Raw genomic sequence first — 17,041 nt, forward strand, 5'->3', positions numbered from 1 at the left:
TGCTACGCTCCCCTGAGAATCCATCATCCCCTACATTTTCCAAAACAGCATACCTGTTTGAAATGGGTATATCCACACAAGACTCCTGCTCTAGCTGCCTACCTCTCTTACCCTTCCTGGAGTTAACCCATCTATGTGACTGTATCTGAGACTTTCCCCCTTTCTATGACTGCCATCCATCACATACTGTTGCTGTTGCAAATTCCTCATCGCTTCTATTTGTCTTTCCAACCGATCCGCTCAATCTGATAAGATTTGCATCCAACAGCATTTATGGCAGATATAATCCGCAGTAACCCTTAAACTCTCTTTAAACTCCCACATCTGACAAAAAGTACATATCACTGCAAAGGCCATTTTTGCTCCTTCATAATCTACAGGCCCAGAAAATAACACCGTCTTATTCCTCTACAAACACTGCCCCAGGTTAAATTAATAGCTCTGGCTTATATTTTAAGTTTAATCAAGAGACTTATCTCCAAAAACATAAATCAAGAAAGAATCCACTGTACCCACTACTGCAGCCTTTCTATTGGACAGACTTAAAACAATTACCTTATCTGATTTTGTGCTGTGAACTTCTCCCAACAGTTCCTCCAAGATTAGTTGTGAATTTCACTCTTGTTAATTTTCCCAGATGCACTCAGATGTCCAGCAATACACGAATTCAAACAGCAAAGGCGGTAACTGTGCAGGTTTTCTGTCTCCTGCACTGTCCTCACCATGTGCTTCCTTTGTCTGCCCTTCTCCCTGTTAAACTGCTGTTGTTTTGACTTTTTTTTCCAAAGTTCCAAAACAATGCAACAGCATATAAAACAGTAATTGCTGCTCCTGGAATTCGAGGAAATCACCTCCAACACCCAAAATACCTCAAAAAAAAGGAGCAGCTCTTACAGCCAGAAATTTTACCCGTCCTCCATCTTGGATTACCAAGAATCCTATGTCTTCAAGTTTTAACAATGAGAAATTGCATATGGTCAGATAATTGATATATTCAGTATTACCGATTGAGACATCAGCCAGAATATCTGTAGCACTGTAGAACTTGAATAGTGCCTTGGAGATCTTTTGTGCGCAGTCAAGAGTGCAGGTTTGTCGGCTTGGCGTATGTGCTCACATCTCTGAAGTGAGTTTGAACTCTAAATCTATTGAATTGAGTAAGGACAGGCACAACTGAATTAAGATTGACATATGAATGCATAATCGAAATATATGTTTAACAAGTCACTAAATGTTTATTTGGTATTATATACCCTTTTAGCTGCTTAAAAAACAAGTTTTCTTTACATTGTTCTACTCAGGCTTGAATTTGTGTTTGTTTTAGTGACAAGCATTTTAAATCCAGTTTTGATTTTTGAACTGCAAGATAATCAGGAAGGGAATCGAGTTATTGGAAAAAGCAGGGAAGTGGAGTTGAGGATTATTACATCTCATTAAATGGTGGAGCAGACTTGATGGGCTGAATGATATGCTTCTGCTTCTATGCCTTATGGTCTTCTGAATGAAAATAGTTTTCATGCTGTTTTCAGATACAAATCTGTTGATTTATTTCAGGTGATATAAATCCAGTTTTGATAATGTTTAACAGCATGGTATGAAATTGAGCTGAAACTTTTAATTTGTAAACCAAGCAATTCCATTAAGAATGACAACAGTGCTAACTAGGTTTCAAATGATTTCACAAGTTCATTATAGTTTTTACTAATAGCAGCATTAGCACCATAAATGAAGGGAATTATGCACAAAACTTTTGATTCTCATTCTGTAGCACATGCAGTGAACTATCTGTTTTCAATTTGGTGTGTCGTGTGCAAAAAGTAGTAGTGCTGCAGCTGATTTGTTGAACAGAGAAAAGAGTGCAAAGTAGTTGTTAGCCAATGTTTAAGTGGGCGTGTGCAGATCTCAGTATTTGTTTAACCACTGAGAACTCAACCAGACTTCTGTTTACCTGGGTTTCAGTGTCATTCAACCTTGTCAAAAAGCATAGTGGTACTGAATATTTTATGTGCCAGGATATTTTTTGTTTTCCTGGACTAACTTACTATGACCTGATTTGAAAGAGAAACCTCATGGAATGAAGCTCAAGATAAAATGGATGCATACAAAGCAGAATCAGATCTGAATGGTGATGGTGTTTTATCTCTGTTTTCTGGAAAATCAAGTCACTCACTTGTCAGTGTGTGTGCTCCATGGACTGTCAGTAACAATACAAAGCATGAGAGCAATATGAACTTCCTTCAGTGCGAAGAAAGCAAAGTTTCACAGAAATGTAACTCTAGCAAGAAGGAAACAAAGGCAGATCAGGTTAGTACAAGAGAGAATTTCAGTTGGAATATTCACTTAATTAGAATTCACCCACATCAAAAAGTTCAGAAATTATAAATATCAGGGCAGTTCATCAATGTGATCTGAACTCAATATGCCTGAAATCATCTTCTGTCCAGCTCGATCTTTATACAGAAATAAAGAACAGAACAGTTCCATTTCCAATGAATGACAAGATTCTGCAATGGTAATGTGTTTCAGTTGATGGTACCCTAAAGAGTTGAAGCTTTAGTAGTAACATTGGATCTCCTAAACTTTATTGTAAAAAGAATCAGTAGGATTATTGTAGTAGTCTGTCAAATATGCTCAATACTAGGTAGATTCTTAAAATTTACTTTATTTCAAATGTGTTTTTATCAACCACATTTAAAACGTTTTAAGTCATCCTTTCAGTAAAGCAAAATATTCTGTGATAAATTTGCTGTTACTTATTAATATCATTGTTTCCTTTCCAAGGGGATGAAGTGGTCAAAGGTTCACTGATACCAACGTTAGTTAGTGAAGGTCAGAACAGTTGAGAATATAAATAACAATTCCCTCAGTTACTCTGTTGGGGTGAATGTTTGTGCCACTGCCCTCAAACCCAAATTAAAATGGTTAGTGGGAATGTTAGAGAACGGTGTCAGTTTGAAGGTCAGTATTCAGATATTGTTCCCTGCACTGGCCATTTTGCAGAAGGTGGATTCAAGATCTGGGAAGGCCATTTTTCCCCAGAGTGGCAGGCAAGCAATTAAACTAATCAAGAACCTTTCAAAAATTAGGTGATGGAGACTGATTTGAATTTTCCAGTCAGACTTCAATTCCTTAAGGAGATGGGCATTGGAGTTTTAGAGGCAGACAACCAGCAGGCTAAGGTGACACTTCCTGGCTGGACATGTTCTGGAAGACATGTTCTGTGAAAACAGCATCACAGAAAGATAGTGACATGATGTCAAGGAGGGAAACTAGAAGATAGCAAAATATGTAGAAAGGTTAATCCTGACATAAGATAGAAAGGGAATAAAATCTACTCAGTAGTTGAGCTAAATTATTTAATGTGACATTGAGTGAAGAGGATGAACAATTCATTCCTATGCCAGCTTTGCTCAGGGACAGAAGCCCACAGTGTGCCAGTCCATCTGGTTCAATCTGAGACTAATTAATACATTTATTAATTACTAATCTTGGAATTCCCTTCTTATGGCACTGTGTAGGTACATCTGCACCCCAGGATCACAGCAGTCCAAAAATGCTGATCACCACCTCCTTCTCAAGGATAATTAGAAATGGGAACAATATGCTGGCCTAGCCAGCAACATCCACATTCTCTGAATTAAAGTTTTAAAAAAGCATTCAGCCAGTCTCAGCCAAGTTTAAGCCTGGCTGATATCAATACCTTTTCCTCCAACTCCTGCAGCCTGAGTGAACACTGCCTTACCTGATTGTAGCACTGACTACTTGTTCAACAGGCCGCTTGTATATTTCCATCAAATTAATTCCACCAACTCAGAGCCAGGCTTTTCTCAGGTGGGGGAGTGGGTTCCTGGCATCGATAATGGTGGTGCCAAAGTGTATTAGCTACGGGCTGGTCCTGGCCATCATCATTGGGAGTTGGCATATTCACTTCATTACGTCACTTCTGTGAGATTGAGGTTGATTCCAGAAGATTGTGGTGCTGGAAAAGCACCACACTTTTCAATTCTGGTCTCCAGCATCTGCAGTCCTCACTTTCTCCTGATTCCAGAAGATGTCCAACTATTCTAGGAAGATTGACAACGCCCAGGCAGGCCCTTGGTCCTCTCTGTATGGTTAATACACATCAAAGACCAACCTGTAGCTGGTTTCTCCCCAATATTTTTGTATTTTATTTTTATTGTACTGGCTGAAAAGGCATCTATTTGTTGAGGAGCCCTCCTGGTTACTTACCTCATGGCTGGATGTTTTTCTGACCCTTCAGGCATTGGCAGCCCACTACTGCCCTCAACTGGGCAGGGAATCCATCTCCATGCTAACTAAGCACTCACCCATGGAGGCAGATTTTTGACCCAAAACAAACTCAGCCTTCAGGACTGAAAATTCAAGTATATGTTTTTGTGAACTCTTAATGTTGTCAGAAATGTAAAAAACATTCTCTTCCTTTAAGCACTAAATTATGACAGCAGCTTGTTAGGACCCATTATTTGGTAATTGGTGTTGAATACGTCAAAACCTAAATAGCATTGCTTCTTTGAAAGGATTACAGTGAAAATGTGATCAAAAGAAGACCTTTTAAAATTAAATCATAACAAGAATCATGTTCGCTTCATAATTGTTTTCATCTTCATTTGATTTCAAAGTAATGCTTGCTGATTCACAATTAGTGGTTGGCTTGCAACTGGATGCAGACTGAATTAAACTACATTATTCAACGTTTAAGCTAATGACAGCAATAAGTGAACTTGTGTTTCCCAAATTCCACTGTTTTTGTTTTGGTTTTGCACTCAATCTTTTACCTACAAACAAATTTTGCTACAGATTAAAATTACTTAAATAAATATGATCAGAACACATGAACATAAAAAAAGGAGTGCAGTAGGCCATTTGACCTTTCAAGCAGATTCCCCTATCCAACAAAATTGTGGCTGATTTCCTGTTTAAATCCCACACCATCCTTTACCTCTTAATTACTTTAGTATCAAAAAATCTGTCGATGTATGTCTTGAATATCCACAGTTTATTGGATTATAAAATTCCAAAGACCTTACAAGCCAATAAGTGAAAAAATTTCTCCCCATCTTAGTTTTAAATGGTTTTATTACAGTAATAGATTAAATTTGCAAATTATCAATAAATTAAACACAACCTTACAAAAAATTAAACTTTTTATTTGTGTGAGACCCTTTTATCTGTTTTCCCTTCTTCTGTACTTTTTACTTCTACATGGAATTTGCAAAATGGATATAGAATGTTTGACCCACTTCTTCCATTTTGACTATCCTCTCGAATTAATGGTCATAATCTCTAGTATGCACTCCTCTCCCACATCCCTTTCTCTCAAACACCAACCTAACCTTTCTAACATATTTTCTTCAAATGCTGACATGCTGATTTTCGAACAATGTATTTTTAGTTAATGTATTCCAAATTTCAGTACTTTGTTTGTTGAGAAAAGTCTATCAAATCATTTCTGCACACAGCAAACAGACACAGTCTCAGAACAGAACCATGGAGTACACTGACGTCAACATCTAACCATTTTGAAAAACTGGAGCATTACCCCACTTAATAATATTTCTTTTGTTTACCTTTGATTTTTGACTACATTTACTCTAACTTTCATTTTGTGTACATAAGTTCTTTTGGCACCACGTATTTCCAATCATATATCTTTTTATCAATTAATGAATTCTATTCTTTTTTCATTTTATAATGGCTCCAGACCCCAACCCCACTTTTAATGGGTAAGTAGATATCATAACTGAGCTGGATTAAATGCTTACAGGGAATCTAAACTATCCCGTTTCTATCCAAGAGTGATCATAGCCTACTGTAGCAGTCTTACTGTTGATCTGCTGAAATTTGCTAATACAATACCAGTTTAAATCGAAATATAAAATCTTTACCCAAAAATTCACTGAATGAATTTTACTGTTTTTCTAAATGATTACAGTATTATATTCTTCTGTCTTCCAGAATATAATCAAATATATCAACCATCAACAAGTCACACTGACAGCCAAACGTTTTTGAGGTCTGTCAAGGTGTTTACAAGTCAACTGAAAAGATTCAATCTGAGCTGTTTTGATTCATATCATCCCACAATATATTAAAAAATGATGTCAAGACAGGAGGTGAATTTTGAATAAGCTAACACTATGATATGATAATTGCTAAAACAACAAATTTAGATAAATTAAGTTGGAAAGGAAAAATACCAGCATTTAATAGGATACCTCCAAGTATCCTGAAGGCACACAAGGTGGAAATTGCTAAGGCTCCAGAATTTCAGGGCTTTATTGCGTGAGAACTGGAGAGCAGCTCATATAGTATTCAGTTTTGAAGAAAGGTGAGAGAGATCGTCTGGATTATTACAGATGACAATTTGTTCGCTCATGCAGGGAAAAATTTTAGTGCCACTGCTTAAGGATAAAATGACCTTTTATTTAGAAAACAGAAGCATCTAGACCATGTATTTCATGAATGACAGAGGTCAACAGTTTTTGAGGATATATTTCTAGATAAAGAGAAGTACTGTGGTGTCCACATTAAAGATTATTCTGGATGGGTGGTTGAAGACAAAATGTAATTCAGTGTGATTATGATTATTTGCTTGACGAAGGATAAATGCTGACACAAACAGCTTGGGCTAAATGACTCATTTCTGAATTGTGCTTCCATGAGTATTGAATATTTATCACACTCACATGAAAACCAATGAAGTTCCATGCTTTACGAATACCAGCAATTTAAGGATATGTGCAAAATACCACACATGCTCACAAAGACATTATCAGCCATTACATATTTGTGGAACACTATTGTTTTACACATGCAAATCAACAAAATTGTGCAGTTGAAAAATTAGCAAACATGAATCTTTTGTTGGCTCAGCAGCAACATGGTACTTGAAGATTTTAATCAAGAATTCAAGGTGAGTGGTAATTGCTTGTCTAACATAGTTAACAAATACACGTGTTGCCAAACCTTGTCAAAATGTCCTATAATGTAATGTGTGGATAAAGATGTTGCCAGAAACATCCTGTTTTCAGAAACCTCCGCCAGTTTCATTTGAACGTTTTTCCCACTTGGACCTATTGAAGAATTAGTATATTTTCATGGAACAATTTATCTGATTCTGACTCCGTAATTTTAGATAAAAAAGACTTCCCAAAGGAACAGATTTTTAAAACTCAGTTTCAGTATATTTAGTGCTGAAATGGACAAGTCAATAATCACAAGTTGAGTTAATGTTAAAATGCCATTTAGCAGTAAAGGTTAAGAAACACTCTTACGAAATGCAAGGGTGAAGTGATATATGGTGAGAATGAATTAGTTTAGAAACTCCCTTTAGAAATGTTTGAAAGACATTTAAAAAACAGTAGTGTAATTCTCATGCATTAGAAAAGTTTGTATATTCCTAGAATTCCATATTGAACGTATTCCAATAACTGCTAATTTTATTTTTTTCTCTTACAAATAGATGTCATCCATTCAAATGCTATTAAATTTAAATGTGAATACTGCACGCTTTTCAGTATACAATCAAGTTTAAGATCTTGTAATAGCAGTAGGTCATATTGAATAACATAAAATTAAAGTATTAAGTAGCTTTGCATGTTGAGATTTCATATTAGTCTCCTCAGTAATAAGCCTCATTGTTCTTCACACGATAAAATCTCAGGAAGGTGGTACCTCCAGTAGTCCATATTTTAAGCCAACTAGCTGTTCATGCAATCTTCACAGCTCACCCTTAATCTCTGTTGTTTGGTTTTGCTTTTTTCTTTTTGGCCCAGTGTCGATTCTATTTTTTTACTTTGCCACCATCGACCTTTCTTATGTCTCACTGTCATGACTCTATAGCAGCTCTCCATATGTTTAGACTGTAGGTACTTTGCTAAGCATACAGTAACTCAGCTATCCTGAGTAGCTTTAATCAGTATATCATGGTTGTGCTACCTGGGATTCCAGTATGCCCTGGAGCTAGACAAAGCCCAAACATATTTACATGAATATTTGGGAAATGTATACCTAATCAGAAAGAGTCTGCTGCATGTGGGAAGTTGTCTGTTCCCTTTCAATGTCATCCCTTATTTTTATTGTTAGCATGCTCAGAGATGGACTTGGAACAGGTTTTGGTATATAATTCAATAAACAGCGCTGGTTAAATTATATAGAAAGCAGAACAAGTCCTTCTGCAAATTTAAGTATTGAGGTGGAGGCAATGTCTAAATGATGTTATCACTAGACTAATACTCCAGAAAGCCCTCTAAATATTCTGGCGATCCTGATTTGACCCCAAGAATCTAATGATGATCATGAAGCCATTGCCGATTGTTGCTTCACTAATGTCCTGTGTGGAAGGAAATCTTCTGTCCTCATCTGGTCTGGCCTATATGTGACTCCAGAACGAAGGCAATGTGGTTGACTCTCATCTGCTCTCTGAAATGACCTAGTAAGCTACTCAGTTGCATCAATTGCTAGAAAGTCTCAACAAAGGAACCAAACCAGGTGGAACACTTGGCATTGACCTAGGCACCCAAAACAACAATGGCAAAAACAGCCATTTTGACCCTATAAAGTCCTCCTTACTAACATCTGGGGACTAGTGCAAAAATTGGGAGAGCTATCTCACAGACTAGTCAAGCAACCAGCTTATACATTCGTTGTCTGTAATGTATAATTCAATGTCCCAGTCGCCACCATTACCTATCCCTGGATATATCCTGTCCAACCCACCACAGATGGTGGCACAATGGTATACAGTTGGGAAGGAGTTGCCCCAGAGCCCTAAATAGTGACTCCAGACCCTATGATTTCTCATGGCATCAGGTCAAACATGGGCAAGGAAACCTCCTACTGGTTATCAGATACCGTCCTTCCTTGTCTGTTAAACAGTGCTCTTTTGTGTTGAACAATACTTGGAGGAAGCACTGAGGGCAGCAAGGTTGCAAAATGTTCACCATCAAGAGTAGGTTGGCAGAGTACTAGCAAATGAGTAGATCAGGGCCTGAAGGGCGCAGCTGTTAGACTGGTTCTTGGCATGTGTTGAGGGAACCAATAATAAGGAAAGACATAATTGACCTCATCTTTACCAATCTGCCTACTGCATTTGCATCCATCTATGACAGTAATGGTAAGAGTTTATGTGGAAATGAAGACCCAATTTCACATCCAGAATACCATCCATCACGTTGTGTGGCACCATCATTTACTTGTCCTTCATCCTCACTGTCAGCATATATACACCAACATTTTCCTAGCTACAATCAGTTCTGAAGAAGGGTCACTGGACCTGAAATGTTAACTGCTTTTTTGCTCCACTTATGCTGTTAGACTAGCTGAGTTTATCCAGCAATTTTTGTTTGTTTCTGACTTCCAGCGCCCACAGTTCTTTTTGGGGGGTGGGGTTCATGGAATTGAGCTTTTCTCTCCATACATGTGTTCCTCTAGCAACAGTGAAGGAATGATTTTATAGTTCCAACTCAGGATGGTGTGGGGCTTAAGGGAAATTGCAGGTGGCAGAGTTCCCATGCATCTGTTTTAATAACCTTCTAGGTGGTAGAAGTCACATATTTGAAAGGTGATTTCAAAGGAGTCTTGGTATGTTGAAGTGTATCTTGCAGATGGTATACACTGCGACCACCATACATAAGTGGTGGAGGGAGTGAATGTTTAAATTAGTAAACAGATTGCCAAACAAGTGGACTGCTTTGTCCTGGCCAGTATAGAGCTTGAGTGTTGTTGCAGCTGACTTATCCAGACAAGTGGATGAGTGAATGGTATTCCACAATTCAAGAGTTGTAGAGATGCACAGCATAGAAACAGACCCTTCAGTCCAACCTGTCCACGCAGACCTGTTATCCCAACCCAATCTAGTCCCACCTGCCAGCACCCGGCCCATATCCCTCCAAGCCCTTCCTATTCATATACCCATCCAAATGCCTCTTAAATGTTGCAATTGTACCAGCCTCCACCACTTTCTCTGGCAGCTCATTCCATACCCGTATCACCCTCTGCGCGAAAAAGTTGCCCCTTAGGTCTCTTTTATATCTTTCCCCTCTCACCCTAAACCTATGGGCTCTAGTTCTGGACTCCCCCACCCCAGAGAAAAAAAACTTTGTCTATTTACCCTATCCATGTCCCTCCATTTTGTAAACCTCTATAAGGTCACCCCTCAGCCTCCGACACTCCAGGGAAAACAGCCCCATCCTGTTCAGGTGAGTTATTCAGTTCTGGAATTTCCAGCCTCTGACCTGTTCTTTTGACTTTGTGGCTGGTCCAGTTCAGTTTCTGGTCAATGGTAACTGCCAAGATGTTAAGTGGGGGACTCAGCAAAGATAATGCCGTTGGACATTTAGGCAAGATGGTTAGATTCTCTGGTTGGAGATGTTCATTGCTTGACACTTATGTGGCATGAATGAGGGAGCTTACAGATGGTGTAGATATTACCATGTAGCTGATGCTCTTGACCTTGTAGATAGTAATAGTCATGGTTTGGAAGATGCTGTCTCAGAACCCTGGTGAATTTCTGCATTGCATTTTATAAATGATGTACCTTGCTACCATATGTCAGTGGTGGAGGGGGTGAATGTTTGTAAATATGATGCCAAAGAAGCAACTGTTTTCGTTTTGGATGGCATCAAGCTTTTAGTTGTGCTGCATCCATCCAGGCAATGGAGAGTAATCCATCACACTCCTGGCCAGGGGCAGATAGGTGGTGGACAGACCTTATGGAATCAGGAATGTAGTCACTTGCTGCAGGATTCCTAGTCTTTGATCTGCACTTGTAGTCACAATATTTATATGGCTAGTCCATTTTAGGGGTAACCCCCAGGATCATGATAGCAATGGCAATGCTATTAAATGTCACAGGGAGATTGGTTAAATTCTCTATGGTTGAGGATGCTCATTGCCTGGCACTTGTGTAACATGAATGTAAATTTAACATACTAACCCAAATCTGAATATTGTCCAGGTCTAAATATACAAACATGGCTATTCCTCTGAAATGATGAACAGTTTGCTATCATTAATAATTATGGATCAGGGCCTAGAAAGCTGAAGACAGAAGCACCAACAAACAATTAAAGTTGGATACTTAACAGGCCATAATTAGATTGGTACAAATATCTTGGAAGTTTGTGAAGCTGGATGTGATTACTGACATTGGCAGGAATGAGGTCATGTAAAGATAAGAAAACAGCATGAAAATTTTACCAAGATACTAATTAATCAAGACAATGTAGGTCAGTGAGCTTAGGTCAGGAATGACACCAATGCCTGGATGGTGTCAAGTATATGGAGGGTAGAATGTCAGTGCAGAGTTGAGTGATGTGGTGTAGAATTGGACTCATGCACATGTGAAACTATTGTTCATTTCTTTTAAGACAATGTTAGTTTCACTGACCAGATAAATATTTATTGCCTGTACCCAACCGGCCTGAAGATGGTAGTGGTGAGGTGCCTTCTTGAACCATTCCAATTGTTAGGGTGTAGGAACATCCACATTGCTTTTAGCAAGGGAGACCCAGGAACAGTGATGGAATAGCAATGTCGTTCCAAGTCAGGATGGTGTGTAGTTTGGAGGGTAACTTGTAGTGGTGGTGTTCCTATGCATCTATGCACAATGGGTTGTGTTGTGTGTTTTTGATTATGCTGCTAAGGGACATCATGCAGATTAGAAAAAGCTGATGGCCAAGTATAAAGCTTGGGGGGAACACGAGTAATAGTAGCAGAGCAGGAAGAGAAACCTTTGAGTAATATTCTCAGTTAACTAAATAGACGAGAATGGAACTAATTAAAGTGCTGCTGCAGGAGCAACCCAAACTGGACAACAAGCATCAGAGGCTCAACTGAGTCAAAGGCTGCAGGCAGGTTGAGGAAGGACAGTTTCTCTTTTTGTATTCAGAGTTGAGCTTGCACAGGTTTGACGCTCAGATTATCAGTCATAATACATCTGTTAAATTGTCAAGAACCAGATCCAAAAGGTAGGAATGCAGTAGATATCAATGATGACACCCAATTTGGCTCCAATTTACACTTGTGCAGTTTTAATCAGCATTGTTTAGTCACTGCAATGGTTTATGGACATGTTTTCTTCATGATAAGCAACCTTAAGAATGTACCTCATTGCTCATAATCACCAGCCCCTACAATTTTAAACCCAGTGCATCAACAATCACCAATTCCTCCTTCCCTACAATCTTTAACCATCATCCTGACCTTCAGTTCTCCATCTGCTTCTCAGCTGTTGGTCACTGGAAGTGGAAAAACAAGACAGCATGTCGTATTATATGTTTTACATTACAACAAAGACAAGATATACCCCATTGTACATACAAAACAATGCCCTTGTTATATGAATTAACTCTAACCTCAGCAGAACAAATTTAGTAATTTTATCAAATGAGGTTTACAACCAACAGCAATAATGCCACGATTTGTGATTTTCACTAGAAAATGAAAGTGTGGAAACTGTCCTGAAAATGCTGTTGAAAACTTTGAAATCTCAATAAAAATTGCACTTATGACAACCGAACAGAATCACTGAATGCAATACTTAAATATCCTGAAAGTCTTGTAATACTATACGATTCAAATTGAAGCTTTTAAAGTCACCATAAACCAGCTGTCCAGACATTCGATAATGTCATTGCACATGAAGCTTGGAAAAAAACAGCTTAATTGCTTTATGTAAAAAAACATGTAAAACAACAGAAGAATGCATATTGTTAGAGCAATTTTGGAAGCATTTGATAGATCTGAATGACAAATCACTTGGTACACTATAGTTTAGCTTTTGAATGTAAATTAAAGGCACAAACTCCAGGGGATTTGCCATTATTGAGAATGAGTAGATTCTAATCATATGCACAAAATTTAATGAATTAAATACTGATTTTCTCATCTACCTAGCATAACCATTCAAGAACTATTGTATTGCTTGCTTTCAGTAATAAATTAAAAAGCAAACAACTGTGATCTTTTTCATTCCATGATTTGAATATTAGGTATTTGTTGCTTAACTACAGGGAGAGGCTGAATAAGCTGGGGCTGTTTTCCCTGAAGTGTCGGAGGTTGATGGGTGACTTTATAGAGGTTCATATAATCATGAGGGGCATGGATAGGGTAAATAGACAAGGTCTTTTCCCAGGGGGAGTCTGAACTAGAGGACATAGGTTTATGGTGAGAGGGGACAGACTTAAAAGGGACCTAAAGGGCAACTTTTTCATGTAGAGGGTGGTGCATGTATGGAATGAGCTGCCAGAGGAAGTGGTGAAGGCTTTAACAATTACAACATTTAAAAGGCATCTGCATGGTTATATGAATAGGAAGGGTTTACAGGAATATGGGCCATGTGCTGGCAAGAGGGACTAGATTGGTTTAGTATATCTGGTTGGCATGGATGAGTTGGACCGAAGGGTCAATTTCTGTGCTTAACATCTCGATGACTCTATAACTCAAATTTACCTGCAAAGGTGCTTAGGTGTCTCTTTTCACCACTACACTATAGCATTTTGATTGCTTTGTTGGCCACTTCAGACAGAAGTTAAGAGTCAACCATATTAGTGGGAAACTGGAGTCAGATAAATACCACACTGGGTGAGGACAAGTTTCTTTCTCTAAAGGATACTGCGAAACAAATAATGTGACAACTTCATTTCACTTCGAGCAGAATGTTTTTAAAATTTCCAAGTTTTGTGCAGCTCCATTCAGCACTACAATGGTGAACATGTGAGCTCATGTTTTTTCGGTGTTACATTACTGGACCAACAATATAACAACACAATGTTGTGGTTACAGGAATTTAATCAAATCTGACTTATAATAGTCAGTTACCAAGTACTTATTTGTAGAAAATCACAGAGCGATTCATACGGATGCGGATGCAGTGAGTGACATCGGGTCTGAATGCAGCAGGTCTCATAAGGAGTTAAGAGGCCAATACTTTGTGTAACTATTGTCACTTATTACACTATAACTATTATTGCACTGTTATTGCTTGAATTGGACCATGTGAAGTGTGTATAGGAAAAACAAAAAAGTTAATTTATTTTTAAAAATGTCAATATTTCCGGAATAACAGTACAATCACGGCTCTTCTTAAGCTCTCTCGTTGTTTAATGTATCACGATGTGGCAGTAACAACACTGAGGAATTATTACATTGGAAGGAAAGTACAGTGGTAATTAAATAAACCAGAATATATCTATTATTCTACTACTAGTGTTAGTTTTTGAGTAGAAATCTGTTAGCGTTGAATCAGTAGGCCATGGGCCTACTAGGACGTGGGACACAAAAAAGGTCCACATGTCAGTGCAATGCATAGGTATTTAACTTTTTAAAAATGTTACTTGTAGACAAGGAGGAAGAGAAGTGTTATACTGTTCCTGCCAATCACAGATTTTCCACAATTCTCCCTTCAGTGCTGTGGGGGGTCATTTACACGCATCATTGACCTGACTGCAGCACCTATACCAGCAGTGATGTCATTACCATCTGCTATAGGCAGGAGTTAATCTCCTGGGATTGTCTTTCTCCAAAACAAGATGGTTCACCACCCCTTCTTCAATTTGAAAAAAAATTATTTTGAGATTATAAAAATAACCTTGAATCATTTTGTTTTCAGGTGCCTTTGGAGAAATATAATGGCACTCTGGTGTACAGTCCTGCTAACCGAAGCTCTGAATCTTCGCGATATGCTTTCGATAATGTTGGATTTGAAGCCAGCCTGAGTGAACTATTCCCTCTACCAGTTGATATCAGCACCTCACATACCAGCACTACCCATATCAGTATTGCGGGCATGACTTGCCAATCATGTGTACAGTCAATAGAGAGCCAAATTTCCAAAGAGAAAGGTGTTGTTAGCATTAAAGTGTCTCTTGAACATAAGAATGCAATGGTAAAGTACATTCCGACAATAATCAGCTCTCAGCAGATATGTGAGACAATTGATGACATGGGCTTTGAAGCAATTCTCACTAATCAAAATGGACCTTTACTTGAGAGGAAAATTCCCTTACCAGTTGAAGCTATGGTGAAGATGAAAGTGGAAGGCATGACATGTTATTCATGTGTTAGCACAATTGAAGGCAAAATGAGCAAATTGCAAGGTGTAAACCGAATTAAGGTCTCCCTTAACAAACAAGATGCCATTATTGTGTACCAGCCACATGTGATTCAAGCAGAACAGCTCAGAAACCAAATTAATGAGTTGGGTTTTCAAGCCAGAATCAAGGCCAGACCAGCTTCTCTAAAACTTGATATGATCAAATCTACAGATTCACAGGATAAGGAAAGTAAAAACGGGATATCCAATGACAAACTGCCAAGTGTTATCCATAACTTTGCGACTGTAGTTTTTCAGGTAGAAGAAATGCATTGCAAATCTTGTGTTGCAAATATTGAAGGAAATATCAGAGAACTCCCAGGTGTACAGAGCATCAAGGTATCCTTCGAGAAGAAAAATGCTATTGTGACGTATGATTCGATCTTGACTGATCCAGCATCATTAAAATTAGAGATTGAAGCTCTCCCACCAGGAAACTTTAAAGTTTATCTTCCAACTGACTTGGAAATAGAAAACGAAACTTTATTAATTCCAGTTACACACTTACCACATCAACCGAACTGTGATACTGAAAAGCACTTTGAAATCCCTGCCGGCATTACAGTGATTAGTATTGAAGGAATGACATGCCATTCTTGTGTACAGTCTATCGAGAAGACGATCTCTGAACGGAAAGGTGTAAAATTGATCAAAGTATCCTTAGCAAAAAAGAAGGGGACAATCTACTTCGATCCAACACTAACAAATTCTGAGGACTTGAGAGCTGCCATTGAGGAGATGGGATTTTTTGCCTCTGTATCTGGTAGGAGCATAACATTTTTTTTCCTTAACATTTGAACAGTCTTCTCATTGAGTAATAGAAATGTAAATCGGCCCATTGTGATTGCACTGACAAAAAAAAAGCTATCTAGTCTATTACCACCTTCCAACTCTTGTGGTTATTACCGTGTAGGTTACAGCATCTTGAGTGCATATCAAACTGCTTAATTTGAAATGTAATAAGGATTTCATCCTTTCTGACAGTAAATTATAGAGCCCACTATCTTTGAGTAAAAACAATAATCAATTCCCCTCTATCTTTCTACCAGTTACCTTAGATCTGTACTCCTTGGCTACTGATCTCTGCTAACAGAAATAGGTGACTTCTATCCATTGTGCAGTGGGAATAAGTTCTGTCCCCCAGTTTTCTGACCACTGGTGTAGACTCACTGGCCTGTAGTTCCCTGGTTTGCTTTTTGAATAATGGCACAGATAAACTGTTCAAAATTTGTGTGAAGATTTGTAGCTCGGGTGCTCGTTGCTGTGGTTCTGTTCGCCGAGCTGGAAGGTTTTGTTGCAAACGTTTCGTCCCCTGGCTAGGTGACATCATCAGTGCTTGGGAGCCTCCTGCGAAGCACTTCTTTGATGTTTCCTCCGGTGTTTATAGTGGTCTGTCCCTGCCGCTTCCGGTTGTCAGTTTCAGCTGTCCGCTGTAGTGGTTGGTATATTGGGTCCAGGTCGATGTGTTTGTTGATGGAGTTTGTGGATGAATGCCATGCCTCTAGGAATTCCCTGGCTGTTCTCTGTCTGGTTTGCCCTATGATAGTAGTGTTGTCCCAGGCGAATTCATGTTGCTTGTTGTCTGCGTGTGTGGCTACTAAGGATAACTGTCTCCCAATCCTATGGCAGCTTTCCTGCGCCCAGAGAGGATTTGAAAATTAATGTCAAGGCCCCTGCAATATCATCCCTTGCCTGTCTTGGCAGTCAAGGATACATCATGTTGGATTGGGGACTTATCCAAATTTAAGGCAGCTAAAACCAGTCTAACCACCTCTCTCTATGATAATTTATTTAAGTTTATCACAGGATCCACCACCTCCCCGATTTCTATACTTAGATCGTTCTTCTCTATTGTGAATACAGATACAAAGCAATCGTTTAACACGTCACGTCCATCTTTTGGCTCCACACATGTTGCTACTTTTG

General features: G+C 38.6%; 1 protein-coding gene across 2 annotated transcripts in view; it reads left to right on the forward strand.

Moving 5' to 3' along the window:
• Positions 1-1,932: 1,932 nt before the first annotated feature.
• The window catches only part of atp7b (ATPase copper transporting beta), a 102,080-nt gene continuing 86,971 nt past the window's right edge, over positions 1,933-17,041 (forward strand). For both annotated transcript variants that reach the window (XM_043692153.2, XM_087988301.1), the window contains exons 1-2: positions 1,933-2,304; positions 14,633-15,878. In XM_043692153.2, coding sequence (XP_043548088.2) covers positions 2,092-2,304; positions 14,633-15,878 — 1,459 coding nt within the window. In that variant the 5' untranslated portion in view covers positions 1,933-2,091. The remainder of the gene's footprint in view (positions 2,305-14,632; positions 15,879-17,041) is intronic.

The sequence above is a fragment of the Chiloscyllium plagiosum genome, unplaced genomic scaffold, assembly GCF_037043375.1.
Source record: "Chiloscyllium plagiosum isolate Xiang-an unplaced genomic scaffold, Cpla_swu_hap1 HiC_scaffold_6, whole genome shotgun sequence".
NCBI classification, from domain to species: Eukaryota; Metazoa; Chordata; class Chondrichthyes; order Orectolobiformes; family Hemiscylliidae; genus Chiloscyllium; species Chiloscyllium plagiosum.